The 21,917-nt window shown below is 46.6% G+C and overlaps 1 protein-coding gene across 1 annotated transcript in view; it reads right to left on the reverse strand.

The window, feature by feature from the left end:
• Nucleotides 1-12,300, reverse strand: part of RAP2A (RAP2A, member of RAS oncogene family) — a 171,030-nt gene extending 158,730 nt beyond the window's left edge. The window contains exon 1 of the mRNA XM_069640030.1: nt 11,700-12,300. Coding sequence (XP_069496131.1) covers nt 11,700-12,013 — 314 coding nt within the window. The 5' untranslated portion in view covers nt 12,014-12,300. The remainder of the gene's footprint in view (nt 1-11,699) is intronic.
• Between the last annotated feature and the right edge of the window lie 9,617 nt (nt 12,301-21,917).

A 21,917-nucleotide genomic window follows, 5' to 3' on the forward strand; every position in this document is an offset into this window, starting at 1 on the left:
CTTGCCCATCGAAAACCAAATTCAGAGGAATGAGTACTGCTGAGAAGGGGGTTACTTGTATGACACAGAATGTCAGAGGGTGGAACTGTCCCGCGAAAGTTAGAAGGGATCTGCTCTACATGCAACAGCACCAAGTGTATATCACTCTCCTCCAGGAGACGCATCTCTTGACTACCAGTTAGTCTGGCTTTGCTAAATCCTGGATTTGCCACGGATACTTTTCATAGTTTTCTGGATGCTCTCGACGAGCTTGTACAATTATTAGGGACATGCGTTTCGTTGCACAGAGATGCGAGGGACTATACTCATCAAGGTCTACTGTGGACCAGGGCATGCTATAACTATCACAACCATGTCTTTACAGGTTGGGAAAACCATCATCAGAACAGAAGATCCATGCAGCAATCAAATTGCTGCCCGCCGGGAAGACAGCTGGCCCTGCTGGGCTTACAGCCGACTTCTACAAAGCACATCAAACCATTCTGGCTACCCACATGCTTCGCATGTATCAGAAGGTGCTGTTAGATGGCGAACGTCCAGCCTCAATGAGCAGTGCCGTGGTCGCTCTCTTCTTAAAACATGGGAAGAAGGTGGAAAGCTGCTCTTCCTACCATCCAATCTCCCTAATAAAATCGGGAGAATGAAATCCTAGCAAGAGCACTATCCAATAGTCTTGCTCCGTTAATGCCCAGATGTGTATTGGCTGACCATGCAGGGTGTATTCCTGGGCTGTCCACTTCCTACGGGCTTAGCACACTCTTTGATTGTACTAGATCATCAGACCCCAGTGGCAGCAGACGTTCGATGCAAAGAAGGCATTTGACTCGATCGAATGGCCGTTTCTCTTCACTGTATTGAGACTAATGGGGATGGGAGAGGATTTTAGAATGATGGTCTTCTTGTTGTAGAATGGCCTGGTCATGCCCCTCGGGGTGAACGGTAGGCTCTCTGAACCCATAAAGATGGAAGGAGGGAACACAGCAGGGGTGCCTGATGTCCCCCTTGCTATTTGCACTTGCAGTGAAAATTTTTGCAGAACTGGCTCGAGCCAGGCAATTGTACAGGTGGGGGGGGGGGCATTTAGCTGTTTACTAACAAACTGGTGATTCGCACAATGCGGACGATTTAACACTATTCATTAACCCCTTAAGTGCCAAGGACGAGATAGCTTGACCTTTTTGACACCTTGTTTTGAGCGATCCCTGCAAATCAGGGATTGCTCAAAATTGTAATCCAACCCTTGGGCTATGTGAGGGGGGGAGGCCTCCCCCTCACTGCCAGGGGGCTGGATTATCTTCAATTTCACGTCAGCTTCTGCCCCCACCACAAATGGAGTGTGGGGGGGCACCTCATGCAGCCCTCCCTGGGGGCATATAACTGCCCGTAGGAAGGGGCAAATGGGTTTTCACAGGGGGGGGGGGGGGAGGAGGGAGGGGTTCAGTAGACCACCAGGGATGGCTTACAAGGGGGGGGGCATGCTTGGAAAGTATTGATTTGTTTTTGCTGGTGTGACCGTAGGTAACATGTTTTTTGTTTTGTTTACAGCTTTTTCTACGTGAGCAGCTGCAACGTTATGCGAGTACTGTTTTCATTATTCTATGGTTAGGGCCCACTGTCAGTGGGGTGGGTGAGACTGGGGCTAGATTGTTGGTGGCGTGGGTGGGAGTGGGCCGTCTAGGCAGATATTTTGGTGGGCTGGGACACAATTGCAGAGGCAGGCTACAAATTGCCCCCCATGCCAGCAGAACATTGGTGTTTCCCTGGGAGCAGATGCCTCCCATGTGGGTTGTCCATCTGCAAGACCAGGCTGCAGCTCTGGCAGTGCTACGTTACAGAATGGGGATCCCTGGAGCTGCCGCTGTGCTTAGGGGACGGTACACTCATGTGGGCAACCTACAGATTTGGGCCTAGGGTGTCGAAGCTGGCAAGGAAAACAGGGAACCTCATGCATTTCCGAAAAGAGGACACCCATGGGAATCCACAGAGGTCTGCCTTGCGCAAATTGTCCCAGTTTTTATTAGCCACAATCCCAGACAAAGTGTGATATTTGGTGGTGGGAGGGGGGTGGGGCAAATGGGGGAGTGAACAAAAACAAAACAAAACCACACACAATGTTCACTTTGTCTGGGGTTCTGGGTAATAAATTCTGGGCCGCTTCGCGCAAGTCAGACCGCTGCGGATTCCCACGGGTGTCCTCTTTTCGGAAATGCACGGGGTTCCCGGTTTTCCTTGCTGGCTTGGACACCTTAAGCCCATATCTGTAGGGTGTGCCCTTCCACAAAATTCATCAAATTCTGCTGTCGGAAAAGACTTGGGGGTTAGCCACTTTTTGGCTCTCCCCTTTGCCCCCAGGTAGGTGCACCCACACATGTGAGGTACCGTTTTCATCGGGACACCTGTGGGAACGTGGGAAGGTATGACATTTGTTGCGTTTGCGTGGTTTTCATATAGTTTCGATCCATTTGCTGCTGCCCTTTGTCACTCAACCCTTTCATTTCCCAAATGTGACCTACATTTAGTCGCTGCTTTAGGCACCATACACGTTTATAAACTGCAATAGTCACCTACCCTTGAAAAGGTCTGCCTGTGGTCTTTCAAAAAAAAAAAAAAAAAATATATATATATATATATATATATATATATGCTTGCCCTGCCTCACCACATTGGTTTTCCTGCTTTACACATGCTAAGTACATCTGTTCAGGCCGTAAGCATAAAACTCCTGTGTACCATGGCTCCGATTCTTGGCTTGTGGTATTGCTTGTTTTGTGAAACATTACAAAAAAAACGTGTTCTTTCCTAACTGCAAGAGTCGGGGAAATGTAGCAGAGCATTGTTTTTCTCAAAATTCATAGAAGCCATTGCCGTACCAGGCCAACCATGCCCACCACATACTCCTTCCCCCCTGCCCCCACAGTAATTTTCCCACTTTTCCCCTCCAAATTATGGAATGTTCCCCTACCTAGTGGTTGCCTGACCTGTGCAAATCACACATGCCTAAACTTGGAATTGTGTCTACTTTTCAGAAATGTATGCCTTTCTGTCCTCCAATTCGGCTTTCCTACCCTTTTCTTCCATTCCGTCCACGCATGTCCAAATGGCAAAAATTGCCAAAATCGCCTACCTCTCACAAAACGGTTGATAACCACATCAAAATATTTTTTTTCTGTTTCCCCTCAACCTGTTCTTGAAAGCCGGGAAATTGGGGACTTCAGCACAGCAAACCATTTGTTCCTAGCTCTTACAAGGAAAACAAACACAGGCTTCTTTGTACATCATTTTATTGGCATTTTTTTAAAAAAATAAAATAAAAATTTAAACAAAAATGTTTGCCCTTATTGCTAATTTTCTCTCACCCCCCAACCCCCTACAGCAACCTAGGATTCCTGGGTGGCGTTATGAACGCCTACATGTGGGGGGGGGGGGGGAGGGGCCAAATTTGGCTGAGATATATTATGGAACAAAAAAGTTATAAGGCATTGAATGGCGACATATCGAAATCACAAAAAAAAAAAGCCTTGGCACTGGGGGGAAAACCATGGCACTTAAAGGGTTGAGGACCCTTTAGTGAACTTGGTACCTGTCATGAGGGAGGTCTTGGTTTTTAGTCGTTTCTCAGGGCTTAATATTAATCCCTTCAAGTTGGTGCCATTTCCTTTGACCGAGGGGACTGAGGTTACAAGACGAGTTCGATTTTAACTGCCATCTCGATCAGACCCATTATCTGGATGCAACAGTGGCTAGATCATCGGAAACACTTTACCAGGTGAACTATGAGGTAAAGCTGGAGCACACAGAGTCACTGCTTGGGAGGTGAAGGAATCTGCCTTTGATTTGAAACCAGAGCGGGCTCACATGCAGAGGGAGGGCAATTGAGGCACCATTGCTTTTGAGGGCTGTGGTTCTTCCGCTGAGCAAGTCAAATGGGTGCGTAATATGGTTGCACTGACACGCAGTGCGTAGAAGTGTACTGAGGGCAAATTGAGTTATGAGTTACTGTATTCTCCATTCCTCCCTATTAAGCATGTACCACAGATACCTCACACGTGTGAGAAGGTCTATGTACAGAGTATGGACAGGCTGGGTTTAGTGTGTTGGCAAGATCTCTTTCCGAATGGGCAGTTTCTGACGCTGGAAGAATGTAAGGCCGGGGGCGGGTGGGGGGGCTTAAGCTTCTGCACTGGACATCTTGATTTACTTCAGGCTACAAGTTGAGTTGACGGGCAGATTCACTGATTTCCCTCAGAAACCACCAATTAGTCCGGTATTGCACAAGATGTTTAGTGCGGGGGCTACGTCCAAGCTTGTCTCAAGGTATACTCCACCATAATTGACAGGTACGAGGGTGGGCGGTACACTCCTGGGTTAAATGGAAGCACTGGGAATTACCCTATTGAAGGTACTGTTGCACACAGCGATCAACAGCAATTTCAAGTTAATTCATTTTAAGTTTTTGCACCAAATCTGACCCCTATGGATATTCATAGGTTCTTTCTTGAGTCGCCAGAGGTGTGGTATCACTCCCGCTTACCTTCCTTCATCTGGCTTGGTCGTTCCCCCAGATACACTCCTTCTTGGCACATGCTTGAAAGAATTGCTGGAGTAAGGGTGGCCCCGTCCCCTGTTGCGACATAAAAGTTACCTAAACAGGTCAGATCACTATTGGGTCTGTTACTGCTGGCCTAAAGGAGAGTAGATTTGGTGTGGGGTTAAGTGGGTGGGGTGCCCTCTTTTCTATGATCAGTGGAAGTCGGATATCACTCACTGTCACGAGCTGGAGACGGACTATGGGGCTATGGTGCACTCAGCCTCAAAAACCAAGGACATTTGGGACCTATATTCATGACTGCGGGGGGTCCGATTGTTAAATGGTTTCTCCTGTCTGGTCTCGATTTGCCCAGTCGCTCTTTGGCTGTATTCATTGGTTGGTGGGTAGAAGTGCTGGTGGGTGCTGATGTGTTTTTTTTTTTTTATTATGAATGAGAAATCAATAAAAACAGTTTACAAAAAAATGTGTCATTGAACTTGTCTGCAAGAAAAAAACATGTACGCAACATTATTACACCAATGATACCACAAGACATGACAGCCATCAGGAATAATCAGAAGCTTTCCAATGCCATGACTTTGAACGCTACACGCTAGGAAGGCAGCATCAAAAACTAAGGAATTATTTGCATTGCAACATGTCCATCGAGTTTTTGGAGTTAGCATTTTGATAATCGGTGCATGGCAAAATTAAGGATATGTAGCAGGATTGGTTGGATATGAGTTCAAAGGGGCGGCAGTTGTATGCAGTGTGCAGGGAGGTGCGGGTTAGGGCATTGGGATGGGGGGGTAGAGTTGACACAAAGGGAGGAAACTATTTTGAATCGCCTTAGGGTGGTTCATGCAGGGTTGGCAGGAAGGAAGTGTTTGATGGGTAGAGTTGCATTGGCAGCGTGTGCGGCTTGCGGGTGCCCGGAGATGGTGTCTCATTATATGTAGGACTGTGTGAGGTTTGATGCACAGCGGGAATCGCTCAGAGTCAGGATGAGTGGCATTGGGGTCGTTGTACAGGGGTTATCTGATCTGTTCAGTTGGAAAGAGGGGTGGTGGATGATCAGTGTAGGTTCCTGCTTCAGTTTGTGTGGGAGACGGGGAAGTGGGACGGGATCTAGTGGAGGTGGATGGCCGGTTGGTGCTTATTATGGCAAACATCACCTCAATACATGAAAATTGCCGGCTTCGGGTTTCTGGAGTCACCCTAACAAGAAGATAATTAAGCTACGGGAAGAATTTTTAAAATAAATAATAAATGTTTTAAAAAAGGAGTATAGAATTATGGATAAGTAGCTTTAATACTTGCCACTCTGCTCTGAAGATAGATCATGAACTATATGTAGCTTACGAAAAAGAGAAAGAATGGACAAATGTGAAACTTTCCAAATCGTTTACGTTCTTATTAATCTGTTCATGCAGTCAAATGCACTTGACGCTAGCCAGTGGTGCGTGATAATTCACTCCTGGCGAGTGACACAATGTGTGCATGTGAAGAACTGACATTCATGACCAGTGTGCCAGCGAGCGTGTGCCCGACTACCAGTATGCAATTTGAAAAGGTTTATCAACGCGATATTAAGCTATTTTAAGGCATCTAATTGTGGTGCAAAGCCACATTTTATTTTTTCCCACAAAATTAGTTTCACGGGCGGCCCCTTTTGTTTGGCTATCTCTGCCTAGCCAAGGATGCCATGTTGGGAGTGAACAGATTAACACATTAAATCTGCAGGGGGGGCGGGTTAAGAGGTATCGCTGGCATTCTGGGGGGGGCGGGAGGGGGGGGAATCTCCATGCAATTCACCAGGCACACCAAAAACATTACTCCAGAATCTCAACAGACGACATTGTGTATTTTCCCAGTCACTTTTCAAGCAAATTCATTGGTAGGAGCATAACAGAAAAATGAAAGAATAAGACTGCATCAGAGCACCCCCAAATATACACTAGTAAAAATGGAAAATAACAGCATCTGTACTAGAAGACAAACAGGGCTGAAACTGCACATAAACAGAGCGGAACTGCAAATGGCACGTTATGATAACCGGTTCACTTTCATTCTGGAGGCAAACACAGATGTCACAACCTTCCACATCTTCACTTTTTCTGTACAGTTGTGTATTTTTAGTTTGGCCTATTGGGTGGCACTTCAGCGCCACCTATTAGGTACAATTATTGCATTGGTGTACAGGGGGTGGGAAGAGTAGACAATTGAGAGGAACACAGCGATTTACCTAGCCATTTACTGCCCATATCCGTGCTTATCATTGTGGCCATTCCCACAGACTCAGAGACTGCCCGCCAAAAACACAGATCGCCCTGGGATCTCTTTGAACTTGCTGTACCAAATAGTGAAATTAAGCTTTAGCCTGCCAGTGTTTTCTAAGCAGTATACAAGAGCGTTAATTGCAGCTGTAACTGACTGCGGAGTAATAAAAACGTCTTCGCCAAGTGTGCCTCGAGCCACTGGATTTATATCTGCCCCTAGTACCGATGTCCTGTTAAAAGCAAGCAATACCGAAGCCAAAAGTTTTGGCTTCAGATATTAGTAGGCATTTGCTGGGTATTGAAATCAGGCTGTTGCGAACTTATGGCCAGATAGCTTTATATCAGTGCCCATCTCATACCTACACAAAAGCCCAAACCGTTGGAATTGCCAATGCTAGTTTCTAGTAAGAACTTATTTCAGAGTTTCTGAAACCTTTCAATAAAATGAAATCAAGAGTTTATCTGCAAAAGCAAAGTCCCCAAATTCCATGTCTGCATGAAAATCACGTCTGACTCACAGATCAACCCCATTAAGTTGTGTGATTTCCAACATGAGGAATATAAAGTCTACCGCGGACCAATGGAAGAGAGAAGGCATCCTAACAATTAGAGACCTCATACTATAGTGGTTCCTGCAACTCAAGTTAATTGAAGTGTATTTTGACAAATTACGTTGCCAAAGCACAGCTGGTGACGGGGACCACACACTCCCATGCAATGCTGTTGTCTCATCACCTCGTCTGCTCTGGTTGTCAGGAAAGGTTCAAGTAAAGTGGCTTCCCCCATTCTAACCAGTAGTTTTTTGATTGAACACAAACGCTTCGGGAGCGTGGGGGGGGGGGGGCACTAGAGAGCCTACCATTTCAGATTCTCTCATTTGGAATGTTTTATTCTGCACACACAACGGCGGTGTCTTTCCCTACAGGCCAGCAAGGGCATTCAGCCTGGGCAGCAGCAGACGTGAGACAAAGGGCCCCATGGGCAAAGTTGATGGAAGGCCCTGGGTAGGAGGGACGTGAAGGCATAGCTTAGGGTGTGAGAAGTTAATGGCTGTCACAAAGTGTGACAATGGTTACGGTTAGGGACGAAGGTTCAATGTTTTTTTCTAAGTTGGCATTTTTTTTACTATTGAAGTAGTGTGCAGAGTTCGAAATTGAGGCGAGCCATTTAGCTCCTAGGATAGTAGAGCCTGGTTAGATTGAAATAAATTGCTACTGGGAGCTACTTTTGGCCCCGAGGGCCAACTGGTGCCTTCCAAACATGAAAATGTGACATTGGCTTTGAGTATTTAAGAAGGTTATTAAAGAATTAGAACACCTCTAAAACACTTTTAAATACAATGGTTCATACAAAATTGACAAAAAATCTGGTAGCTCCTGCTTCCAGTGCAGTAGCTCCCGTCTACTGGTTGATGCCTAACATCCAGGAGCTAGTTTTCGCCCCTGCCCACTGAATATCAATTTCGAACCCTGGTGTGTTTAGGGATCTGACTAGCTGGAAGCAACCTAGTCACCTGGTAGGTGTTGCTGACAGCGATTTGCCCACGCTCACTCAATTTGCTAAAGTGGAGAAGGGCAAAAAAACCCTCTGCCTTCTATCAGTTCACACTACTCAAAAAAAAAAAAAAAAAAAAAAAAAAAAAATTTGCATAAGCTTCAGTACACCTTACAAAATCTACTCACCTCCACCTGCATCCCAGTATGTCCATATGCCCCACCCCACCCTACTCCTTTCACTGCTCTCCTTCCATCCCATCCTTTTCCCCCCCTTCCTTGTATGGAAAAAAAAAATTGCTGCAGCATGAAGGATGAAAACAGTACACGACAAAAAACGAGCCTAGCAACAAGAACATTATTTACCTTTTATTCAACATGCATTAAATGAACTATAAAAAAAAAAAAATACTAAACAAAAAAAAACTAAAATCAGAGCAAAAAATGAAAAAAATTAAGTGTGGAAACATCAAAAGACTTTTCCTTCCCATCTGTTCTCCCCTTTCTATTTAATCCAATCAACTGTCATCTCCCAGACACCGTTCATCCACCCCCCTTCACCAACAATCCCACTCAGTGCATGCACACCTGCCACATCATCTTGATCTAGCGGGGAAGAAGAGAGGGTGAAGCCTCCTGTTCTCTGCAAGGGTTGAGAAATGAGCCCCCCCCCCCCCCGCTGCACGACTGCCCTTACTCCATCCCAGCTTCAGCATGCTCCAATAATGCACCCATACACACTTATTCCTAACAGGTTGCGGTGGAGGGGCTTCGGGAACCGGCATCTTTTGAAAGATACCTCCTCCCAGAATACTGGGGTATGGAATGGGATATTTTGTGACTCACGTTTTATAGTAACAGTTCTATTTTTATAGCATTTTTACAGAACATTTTAATTTTTTGAGGATGATGGGATTGCTAGACCGCACCAGTAATTGGAAATGGAAGTAATTACCTCAGGTCAACATACACAGTTACAAATATCTGCTACTTGCATGGTGAATATGAAGAGCCGCTATGACATACGGAGCAACACTATTAAACTAGGAGTAAGGCTTTTTTGAAATACCGTACACTGAACTGAATCGCTTCTAGGGGTACCCAGAATTAGCACGCAAGGAACAATGAGAGGAAATGATTTGCTCAGGATCGCACACTTTAGTTACCGAAGCTAGAATTTGAGCCCGGTCTGAAACGTAAGTAACGTTTGGACACTCGGTGATAATCTGTTTTATACAGAGGAATGTAAAAGTGCATAAGTCACATGATAAACAACCTGACAAAGTAGAAAACTGCATGAACATGTTGAGCAGAAAGACTAAGTGGCATTTTGTTTTTAAAACTAAATTGCAAGGAGGGGACCACCCCGTCTGCATTTTTGTACAAAGGCCTTTCTGTGGAATGTTCATAGTTTACCCCCACGTGGTGGAAATGCAAATAGTAAAACACAGGCGACATCAACTCTCTTTTTCCCACCATGTCCCTGGAAAACGTAATTCCCTGTGCTATTAACAATTATAGATACCGTCTACAATCTACTCCTTTAGAAACTTCCTGCTTTCACCTGGTGTAAAAGTCATGCAGATTAGAAAGATCAATATTTTTTTTGCCAGCATAAAAAAATATGCTGGCAGATAACCAGACCAAGATTTGGTAGGCAGGCCTGGTGAACATGCTAAACCCACTCAGCTCTGCAACTTCGCCTGCCAAATCATACCTTATTCTGCAGGGCATATAAAGTGGCAGCTAATTATTTTATTGCCACTTTTTTCATTCCACTGGACATAGGAAATGGCTCCCTACGATTGCAGCTTTATCCCCCCCCCCCATCCTGAATGGAAGCATATAAGCTCCGGCATGCAATTTAATGAAAGCCTACAAAAAAAAAAAAATCTCCAAAAAGACAAAGTGAAATAAAATGGACGACCATGTCATAGTTTCATACAGCTTGTTCTGCACCAGCATAGTTTCTAATCACTCAACAATCAATAACACATAAAATAGCTTATTAAAACCCACAGCAATGGTAACTGCCAATTTGCCTTTTCCCCATCACTAATCACTTCCCGTTGTACACTGCCTGCTTCAGAGAAATGTAAAGATAAGACCTCACTAGGGAGGCCCTCCTGTGCAACACTGGCTCCATCTTTGAGATGGAAGAGCTACAGCAGGGGTATGTGCCCCATGCCAGACTTAAATCCGCTTCGAAGTCACCCAGATGGGCACCTCTGCTCGTCACATTCTAGTAGTGGAACATCTGCTCGCTCTAACAGGTGACTCATCTCTCCCCTCCCATCGTAGATTAGAGATCCGGTCATCAACTGCAGGTGATGTGGCCGACTGCCTACCTCTGTGTGTGTCTCATTACCCTGTAGATGCACTTGATGTTAACATTGCCTACAGCACTGCAAGGCTCAGCTGGGCTACCACACCTCCGACAGCTGACAAATTTCAAACGAAGACCTGCAGAAGAATTTAAGAGGTGCAGCCTTTTCCACTTCTGCAGTCCAATACACGTGCCTTTTCGGGGGGGGGTATAAAAAGCTACCTTTTGTAGGACTTGCATTAAAAGGGCAGAGTGTTGCACTTCACATCCGAGTTCTAGACAGATCACAACTGCAAATAAATTCCGATCCCACCACACCCCTACTACTTGATTTTAAACGGCTTCTGGCATTTGTAGCACACTAGAACCATCACATTTCCACATAATCTAAATGATCGAAGATCACATGAAACACTGAAGCGCCTTGAAACACTTGTGTATAGGCGCGTTACAAATCACAATAAAACACACTCGACACGCTAAGACTACACGAATGCAGCAGGAAACTTATTTTCTTGCCCAGCACAAATTAATGCACAGAAAAGAATGATTGATTGACTTGATTGCGAGATACCCAGAGCCATACGGAAAAGGACATCAATGCTTCCAGCCACCCCAAGTGCACTATACAACTACTCATTACACGACACAGTAGACCTAGTTCCAAATCCCTGGGCTGTATTGGTCAGTTTTCAAGAGATTTGATCTACGGGCGGCAGACACAGTGCTTTAGCTAGCAGATGTAGGCGAATAGTTTGGAGCCCCCTCCGATCCTTCTGGCTTGGTTGCTTTTCTACACAAGGGACTAGAAACATCTACCCGCAAGGGACTGGTTTCGCCCGTGTAGATGGTGGGACTATTCTACTCCTGCAGGGTACTTTCTCATCCCCCGTTGCCTGTAATTGGTAGTCCCTCCCAAGTAAATAGGGGGCCAAGTACCTTCTCCCCCTGCAAGGTGGTGGGGTCCTCCCTGCCGTGTAGGTGGGTGCATGGGGTCCCGACTTCCTCCCTCCCCTGCAGATTTTAGGTTCAGTCAGCTTCACTGCACTGGCAGGCCAGGGCATGCTACATACCGCTTGACTCGAATGATCTGGTCGCGCATGGGCTTGATGTCCTGGAAGCTCTGCTGGTTCACGAGACTGTACACAAGGATGAACCCCTGGCCGTTCTTGATGTACAAGTCGCGCATAGAGGCGAACTGCTCCGTGCCCGCCGTGTCCAGGATCTCCAGCACCGAAGGCGACGAATCCACCTCGATCTCTTTGCGGTAGAAGTCCTCGATGGTGGGGTCGTACTTCTCGATAAAGGTGCCGGTCACGAACTGCACTGTCAAAGCCGACTTGCCCACACCGCCGCTGCCCAGCACCACCACCTTGTATTCGCGCATCGTTCCAGGGCCGCCGCCGCTTCCGCCGACCCCGCGCCCCCGTCCCCTCCGCCCGCGGCATGCACTCACGCCCTCCCCGCCCCCCGCCACCGCGGAGCAGCAGCTGCGCCCCCAGGCGGCATGGGCGGGCCCGCCGGACCCCCCCTCGACTACTGCAGTTGCACACAGCGGATGCTGGATGGATCACCCCCGCCTGCCTGCAAGCCGGTGGTGACTGCTGAGGGGCGCGTGCGCAGACGCCTCTTTCCCAGGAGGAGCTGCGCAGGATTTGCACTACCGCCCGCGCGCATCCCAGACAGCGGAACAATTGCTATGCTGTGAATAGAGCAGGACCGGTTACTTTAAAATACGCATGCGCATGCGGAGTGGCGTTACTTAGGCCCGAGCATTAACTGGTGTGTGCGCGCGCATCCTTCGGGAATGTGGTTCCATTTGGTCGATTCCAATATGAACGAACCGATTACTTCAGGTGTCCTCTTACGGTTTCAAATGTGTTCCCGAGATATTTATGCACTTGCAGCAAGTTGCAGGTCACCTTCACAGTTGACATCCATGAGCCTGGCAGAGAGCACTTGCTGCAAACAACGTCCGCTCCTGTCAGGTCCCTTTCAAAAACAAAGATGACTACATTTAACATGATTACACCCCCTTTCTGTGCGGCACAAGCTAGTTTGAAGTTTATTTTATTTATAAAGCGCAGCCAGGCCCTTGGGCAACGGGGCGCATATTCTTAGGTACAGGTTACAATATGAAAGTATGCATATAATAAAAATGTACAGGTTATATATGGCGCTACTTCGAATCATACTTCCCCAAGAGTACTCTGATCCATGAATGGGCGGGAGACTTGAGTGAATTCAGATTGAACTGGATAAGACCTCACAAGCTTAACTCTCCCTATTGTTGACCTCATGTCACAAAAAGATATAGTTTTGTTTACTGCTCCTGAAACATGGGGGGTGGGGGGCGTGCTGGGGGGAGGGAGGGATGGAGTTTTTCACCTGTTTATCTGTTGGTATCTGTTTGAATTTGTTTGAATCCTCTTTTGCTGTATTTGATCATTGCCTACAGTAAAATGTTAATAAAAACAAGATATACACATTTACAGGTCATAATACAAGTACAATATGAGATATATACACAAATGAGATATATTACAAATCGGTAGCTTACCTTAAAAAAACGGGCTTCAAAGTTTCTGCGTAAACAGCCAAGATTTGGTGTTGTTCTTGAAAGTTAGGAATGAAGGCTCTGTTCTGATGGAGGTAGGCAGTGTGTTCCAGAGTTTGGAGGCTAGGACGGGGAAGCTCACACCGCCCGCTTTTTGGAGTTTCAATCTGGGCAGGGTGAGGCTGTGAATTTGGGCTGATCTGGAAGGTCGGGAGGAGGTATGGAGTGTAAGGCGAGATGAGAGGTAGGGTGGGGCATTATTGGCCAAACATTTATGAGTCAGGGCTAGTGTTTTCAGGGCAATTCTTTGTTTTACCGGGAGCCAGCGTAGATCAGATCTGACGTTAGAGATATGAGACCGTCTAGGGATATTGAGAGCTCCCTTTATGGCATTATTTTGGATAATTTGCAGTTTATTGAGGTTATACTGGCTAGTCCCCAAGTAGAGGGTGCTACAGTAATCAATTTTGGACATAATGAGTGTTCTTGCAAGAGTAATGCAGTTGTGAGGATTCAGAAAGGGTCTGCAGACGGTGATGAGTTTGCATGTATAGGACGATGCCGACCTTACTGCATTTTGTCTGTTCAGGGAGAGGGTAGAGTCCAGAAAGACGCCTAGAGTTTTAGTGTCTTTGGAGACCTTGATGTCATTACCGTCAATGATGAAAGACTTGTAGGCTTGGTCTAATTTGTTGAGACGTTGAGTTGATCCTAGTAGTAAGAGCTCTGTCTTGTCATCGTTAAGGCATAGTTCGTGTTGCGGCATCCAGGCCTGAATGACTAGTTAGACATCGTTCAAGGATTTGGTATTGGCTGTGTAATCACCAGTGATGGGGATGAGTATCTGGGTGTCATCCGCGTAGTTGGTGTAGGAGACACCGAGATAGTCGAGCACATCGAAAAGGGGTTTGGTGAATACATTGTAAAGTGTAGGCGATACGCAAGAGCCTTGCGGGACGCCACAGTGGATGGGAGAGGGGTCTGCAGAAGCTGTAGGTGAGAAGACCCGCATGGATCTGTTGCTGAGGAAGGAATGGATCCAGGCATTGGCAGAGTCTGAGAAGTGGGTCGCTGATTTGAGATGATGGCAAAGTATGCAGTGATTGACCAAATCGAATGCCGCAGAGAGGTCGAGGAGAAGGAGTAACGCTAGCTTCCCGTTGTCCTTTAGTGTCTCCATCTGAGTTTTCAGATCAATCAGGGCTGTTTCAGTACCATGTTTGGGGCGGAAGCCAGACTGACTTAGACCCAGAAGATTGTTGGATTCAAGGTAGTCCTCGATCTGTAGGTATGCTGCACGATCTAGGATCTTGAGTACGAACGGGACCGTGGTGATTGGTCTAAAATTGGTCGGTATGTTAGGGTCAACGGATGGTTTTTTAAGTAATGGGATCACCCAGGCGTCCTTGAGGCTTTCAGGGACTATACCTGTTTTGAAGGAGGCATTTATGAACGCTGTGATGAAGGGGGCTAGGTCATGTGAGGCTTCCTTGATAGTAGATGCCGGGCAAGGGTCGCCTTGGCAGTTAGTCGGCTTAAGGTTGTTTATGATTCCTTCTACTTCGAGGGTAGTGAAAGGGGAGAAGGCGAATGGTTTGTAGGTCAGGTTGGCTTGGCGGGTACTAGGTATGGGAGCGGTCAAAGGTTGGTCTAATTGTAGGGACTTTTGTTTGTCTCTAATTTTGGTTTGGAGGGTGGCAATTTTGCCCAGGAGTGCTGTCTGTATATTCGTTCACCAATTGCTATCTTTGGTGCAGGAGTCGGGGAGGGGGGGCTGCAGGTGTCTCGAGTTCCTTGAGGATTTTGAATAATTCCTTGGTATTTGATTGTGCTGACACAATGCAGTTATTATAGGATTCTTTTTTAGCCTGGAGTATAGCTTCTTTGTAGTTAAGAGTGGCTAGGGAGAGGCTGTCCTTGTGGGTGTGCGAAGGGTGACTTTTCCAACATGACTCTGTGCTGCGTTCCTCTTTACATAGCACTCTGAGCTGTGGTGTGAACCACGAGTTGAGGTGCGCATGTTGTTTGGGTCTCCTAAGTTTGAGCGGGGCGATGGAATTTATGGCTGCAAGCACTGTCTGATTAAAGGTGTCGGCTAAGGTAGTAGGGTCCGAGCAGGAGTCAGTGGCGTTATTAAGGGTAGGAAGGATGAGATGGAGTGGCTTTCCAGAGGTAATGTTCTTTTTATTTCTAGTGAGGGTGGCTGGAGCAATGGGAGGCGTAGGTGTCATGATGCCTACCCCCAGGCATCCGGACCAAGCCCATCAGCCCCGGGAGCAGGCGTCTAGACATTTAGTAAAACCTCAGCAGCCCCGGCTAGGGGCTATCTGGGTTCAGTCCTGGCGCATAAGGCGCCAGGCTCATAGTCATTACTGACCTCAGGCAGACCATGCTGCAAATGGCTCCAATCCAACATGAAGCCTGAAAGGGACTATTTTTCTACAGGGACTATTTTTTACTCGGGTGTGGTTCTAGGGACTTCTTACCTGGGACTACTTTTGAGGCTATTTAAACCACACCCGACCAGCAACACACGCTTCGCGTTATTCTGCATCCAGCAGCGCAACACTCACCGTGCCTGCAACCTGCATCCAGTCTTCTGCCACGCCCGCCTAGAATCCGGAGGTCCTAAAACAAAGAGGAAAGAAAGGGACAAGGTTAGAAAACAAACTTATTTCTATTCCACACCTGATTCTGGTTCCATCTTGTCTCCGGACCTGTAAAGAACATCATTTCAGCACGCGCCGCACCTCCAGCTGCAGCGCCGCGCCATACTCACCAGTCTTCACAGCATCCTTCGGGTCGGCGCTGCCTCTATCATTTCTTCGCCGAACTTCGGCACCTAGGAGACAAAAGAAAACCACAAGGTGAGCCGAGGGAACCAACAAATATAATTCTTACCACCATAGACTTACCTGATTTACCACCGGAGGCATCCTTTTGTGACTCTCCATATTTTCACGTGCCGCATCTGTAAAGAGAGACAAAATAACCCGTTTTCCTTGTGCAACATTTACCGGACAGCTCCGGGTAATATAGACTCTTACCTGAGCGCCACCAGCTGCCACAAGAGCATCTTTTCACGAGCCAGCTGCAAAACAAGAAAGGAATGGGGGAACAAGAGTGAACATCGGACATATTAAACTCTATGAACTTAATATTTACTGGTCCTCACCAGGAACCTCAGAGTCAATACTCTCCAGAACTCTCCCGAGCCTTCAAACCAGTGAAGTAACTGGAATCGACGCGCCCCTGCAAATCCACGCAGGATGGAGAGCTCATCTTTCAGGAATATAAGGTGAGATTGTTGTGTGGGCATTTCAGAGGTGATTAGTTGGGGAGGATTGTGGGGGTGCCATCACTTGAATCCACAAGTGGCTAAATCCATCTCTCCACTTGCAGGAGAATATTTCTACGGGTTAAGCAGACAAGATTAGGAGGGCAGATCCAGTCAGTCATCACTGCACTACGCATCACGTGGGTGGAGACCGCAGCTGTCCAGGTCCGACCGACGCCCCTGTGGGAGCAAGGTGAGAATGACAGAACACGAAGCCTATCTACAAATCCCCACCCGGGCGTTATGGAAACCTCAGAAACCGACCAACTAGCCCTATTGTTAGGGGAACTTAGGGCAGAAGTGCACTCCGCGCGCCAAGAGACTAATGCCCTCAGGAGAGAACTGATTGTGTCAAAGGAGCGCACTGATGATCTTGCTAGACAATTACTGCAAAACCAAGCTGGGCAAACACCATTAACGGACTCGGGGGGGAATCCAACTACTGTTTCATCTAGCAATCCTGTGCAAGTGGTTCTACCAGGGAGCATTCCTTTAGCTCCACCCGAACATTTTGCTGGGGACCCAAAAAAGTTTGCGTGTTTATGAACCTATGCCGCTTGCACTTTTTAATGCAGACCTGGAGCTTTTCCAAACGACCAAACCAAAGTACCCTTTGTACTATCATATCTTAGTGGCAGTGCAGCGGATTGGTCAATTCCATTAGTTAACCAGGAGGACACTCTTCTTTGGGATTTTCAAGGTTTTCAATTGAGCATGGAAATACAATTTGCCACACATTCACAGGGACAGGCCCTGGATAACAAACTTTTATCATTACGACAAGGTAACCAGGATCTACTAACCTATATCACCACTTTCAATAGGTTAGTGGTGGAAACCGGATGGCCAGAGGTAAAACGAATTACATTATTTCATTGTGGACTTCGGGGTGAACTCAAAGACGTTTTGGCCCAAGTTGTGAACCCACCTTAGGATTGTGCAGAATATATAGACTTAGTTGTCCAGTTAGACCACCGACTTCAGAATAGAAAGGCTGATCGAGCTAAGTTCGAGAATCGGGTATTGGTTAAACCCAATGTTACCCTCAAGGGAACAGATGTATCAAAACCGATGCAGATCGGGGGGGTCAAGGGACCCTTAACTCAAAAGGAAAGAGAAAGAAGACGGCAGATGCAATTGTGTCTGTACTGTGGGGCCTCAGGACCTTTTCTACGGGATTGCCCTATAAAAACATCTAAAAAAGTAGTCAGAGTTGCTGATAAAAATCAAACAGAGCCTGATTCGGGAAACAACCACGCCCGACAAGCATTGCCAAGCTTGAAGAAGGATACTTAGACCTCGCACTTCATCATGCCAATGGTCCTTATAGATCCAAGGCAGCCATCACGTATGCACGCAGTGAGGGCATACATTGATAGCAGGGCCATAGGAAACTATGTGGACCACGAGTTGGCTTCTAGGATGAATCTATCTCTCTGCAAAAAGACCACTTCAGATATCATCACCACAGTCGATGGAACTGAAATTGCCCCTGGGCCTGTAACTCATTCCACCGCAGAGATGACACTATTGGGTCAGGATGGGCATCGAGAGGCTATTGCGTTTGATTTAATCAAAGCCCCGCAGTTCCAAATAATACTGGGGATACCTTGGTTGGAAACACATAATCCTTGTATTGATTGGCGAGAGAAGACAATAACCTTCCCGGATTGTGCACATACTTGGTACCCAAAAAAACCCTTGAACCACAGCCTGGCCACAGTCGCTACTCCAGTCATGCAGTTACCTCAGGAATATCAAGAATTCCAGGATGTTTTCCAAAAGGAACAGGCAAACACCCTTCCACCTCACAGATCATACGATTGTCAAATCGATCTCATACCCGGTGCACAACCTCCATGTAGTAGGATCTAAGCCCTTACAGAACCCGAAAACCTTCACCTACGACAATGCTTGGACCAATACCTTGCTAATGGGTTCATTTGTCCATGCAAGTCCCCTGCATCTTCAGCTTTGTTCTTCGTGCCTAAAAAGAAAGGTGACCTCAGAATGTGCATAGACTACCGCGCATAAAATCAGATCACGGTTAAGAACCGATACCCATTGCCTCTGATCCCCGAATTACTAGACCAAGTAAAGGACGCTTGCATCTACACTAAATTAGACCTCCGAGGGGCATATCATCTGGTACGTGTAAAGAAAGGCGACAAATGGAAGACTGCTTTTCGCACTAAGTACGGGTTATTCGAATACCAGGTGATGCCCTTCGGGTTGTGCAATGCACCAGCAGCCTTCCAGTATTTTATGTACGATGTCCTTCGTGAACTCATTGACGTCTGTGTTGTTGTATACATAGACGATATTCTAGTGTACTCCTCTTCAGAATCAGACCATATGAAGCACGTTCGTGCAGTCCTTGAGAAACTACGCCAGCAGAAGTTATATGCAAAATTGGAAAAATGCGTTTTTCATGCTACAGAAGTTGAATTCCTTGGATTTATCCTGACTCCAAAAGGAGTCTGAATGGACTCTCGAAAGGTGGACGCAATCCTCAAGTGGCCATCACTGAGTTCAGTTAAAGGGGTACAAAGCATGCTCAAATTTGCTCATTTCTACCGCAGATTCATTCCGGATTTCTCACATGTTGTACACCCTATCACAGCACTTTTGTGAAAAAAACAAACGCTTCTTGTGGACGGAAGAAGCTGAAAAGCCCTTCCAAGAGCTGAAAGCGAAATTCACGTCAGCACCTGTCTTAAAGCATCCACGCCCCGAACTTCCATACATAGTTGAAACTGATGCATCCAGTTTAGCCATGGGAGCTGTCCTGTCCCAGAAGGATCCTGAAACCGGTCAACTTCACCCAGTAGCATTTTGGTCCAGAAAGTTCTCGGCACCCGAGTTAAATTATGCAGTTACCGATAAAGAATTATTAGCCATCAAATCCGCCTTCAAGGCTTGGCAGCATTATCTTCTCGGTGCCAGGCATACCATTACGGTAATCACCGATCACCAGAACTTGCAGTATTTAAAAATAGCCAAGGCCCAATCGTCGCGTCAACTTCGATGGGCATTGTTCTTTGCCGAGTTCGATTTCGTGATCACTTATCCACCAGGTTGTAAAAATGACAAGTCAGATGCCTTATCCCGAATAGGGATGGGAGAAGCATATGCGGAACCGGTACCTATAATTTCAGAATAAAAAATTCTTGCCATAACCACTCTACAGACAGTAGAGGATATTCAAGTAAAGATGCAACAACTCTTCGATCCAACAGCCCTGCAGGACTGGGTGAAGAAAGGCCCGGACTACTCAGTCATCAATGACCTACCTTATTATCAAGGGCGACTATTTCTACCACACAAGGAACTACAAGAACTAGTCATATCCAATTATCATGACACCCTGATGGAAGGACACCCAGGTATCGCAAAAACTGAAGCTAAAATTAAGAGACAATTCTGGTGGCCGTGAAGTCATATGTAATGTCTTGTGGCATTTGCGCCCAAAACAAAAGTCAGAAGAAAAAACCAGCTGGCCTCTTACAACCTTTGGATATTCCACCTACACCATGGCACACCTTATCGTTAGACTTTATTACAGATCTACCTCCATGTAATGGATTTAACACCATTCTAGTTATTGTGGATCTTTTTTCCAAGATGGCCAACTTTATTCCTCTAAAGGGATTACCTTCTGCTTCAATTCTGGCCAAGGAGTTCCTCGAAAACATTGTTCGAATGCACAGATTTCCTTCCGTATTGGTCTCTGACCGAGGTAGTAAATTCATTTAACATTTTTGGAAGAAATGTTGTCAGCTGGTGCAAATCGACGTGAGGTTATCAACCAGTCACCATCCCCAGACCGATGGTCAGACGGAGAGGACCAACCAGACCCTTGAACAGTACCTACGTTGCATGCTACACCAGATATTTTATGGATTTCCGAGTATGCATACAATAACTCGGTACGTTCAGGAACCGGACAAAGCCCCTTTTATACCATATATGGACATCACCCTCGAAGCTCAGAACTAGATTTGTCTCAGCATTTAGAAATGCCTGCAGTTAGTCATTTGCATTCTACTATTACACGAGCCTTTAAAGAGGCAACAGAACATTTGAAACAAGTAAAAGAGAAATATAAGAAAAATGCTGATCAACATAGAAGTGAAACTCCACAATACCAGATTGGAGATCAAGTTTGGCTGGCTACAAAACACATACCTCTGAAGGGAACTCGGACGTTTAACCCTAGATATTTGGGACCTGTCATGACTCCGCTATCCAGGTGGTCGTGGTGGCGGAGGAATCGGCGGCGATATGTGAGTGTCCGTTGCATCCATTCAGGGGCTTATGTTGCACAAGATCCTCCCAAGATGGCGGTACCTTACAGACCTGTACCGAACCAGCCTCCTACAGTGTCTACTGCGGAGGAGCCTCTGCCCCCGAACGGTCAGGTGACCGTATTTCAGGCAGGAACGCAATCCCAGCATTGCGTCGCTACTTCGTATACAGACGCTCCGTAAGTTTCGCAACTAAGAACCTCTTTGTGCAGCCTCCTAGCTCTATGTGCTATCTTTTCTGCCTACTACCTATACCTTGTATCGTTTCAGAAATCTTACCTGCAAACACTTCTACCATCCCCGCTCTTCGTGTGAATCTGTTACCGCGTTCAGCGGTCAGCCGCTGTTTCTTCCTCTCGGCGAATCAATGCGTTCCGAGACAGTATTCTGCCTCGCAACGGTAGGAAACACTCCGGGGGCTTCGCGGCTATAACCTGCTCCCTACTCAACCCTCTTTCATTCTGCCCTTAGACTTCACCTCCTTCCTCCCGTGGTTTCCATCCTCCAGTTCCACCCTCGGAGCTACGGAACGAAATCGTGATCTCCTCTGAGTTCCTATTCAGGTACACTACGTTCTCTCTAGAAACCTCCAACCTACTGCTTACTCCATCTTTTCCCATTTATAACCTGTTTCTTTTACATACATTAGACTCCAGCCTTCGCGCCTGTCGTCCGCATTACCAGACTCAACCCAGTAAACCTTCAGGACTCCACGTTTCGAGGAAGATGCTCCACCAGTCTCCTGAAGAGCAGCAACAGGGTTTTCTACCCCAGAGGGTTTCCCTGGTATTCCTGCAGTGCCCAGTTCCTCCCCTTTGGTAGGCTGAGAACGGTAGGGACCTCGAGGGTATTCTCACAATCTTCTTGTACGCCTCTGCTGACCAGGTTAGTGATTCTGTGACAAAGTTCCTCTTTGTGGTATTGGAAGACTCTTAGAGATTTGACAGATAGCGATGCCCAAAATTATAGCTAAGAAGGGGTACTACCGGTTTAGAGCTTTGTCACAGAAACAATGGAACAGCAGATGCAACAAATGATGTCTGCCATGCAATCTTTATCGCATGAAATGCAGAGTCTAAAACAAGAGAAC

This window comes from Ambystoma mexicanum, chromosome 7q, assembly GCF_040938575.1.
Source record: "Ambystoma mexicanum isolate Mex_15411 chromosome 7q, UKY_AmexF1_1, whole genome shotgun sequence".
NCBI classification, from domain to species: Eukaryota; Metazoa; Chordata; class Amphibia; order Caudata; family Ambystomatidae; genus Ambystoma; species Ambystoma mexicanum.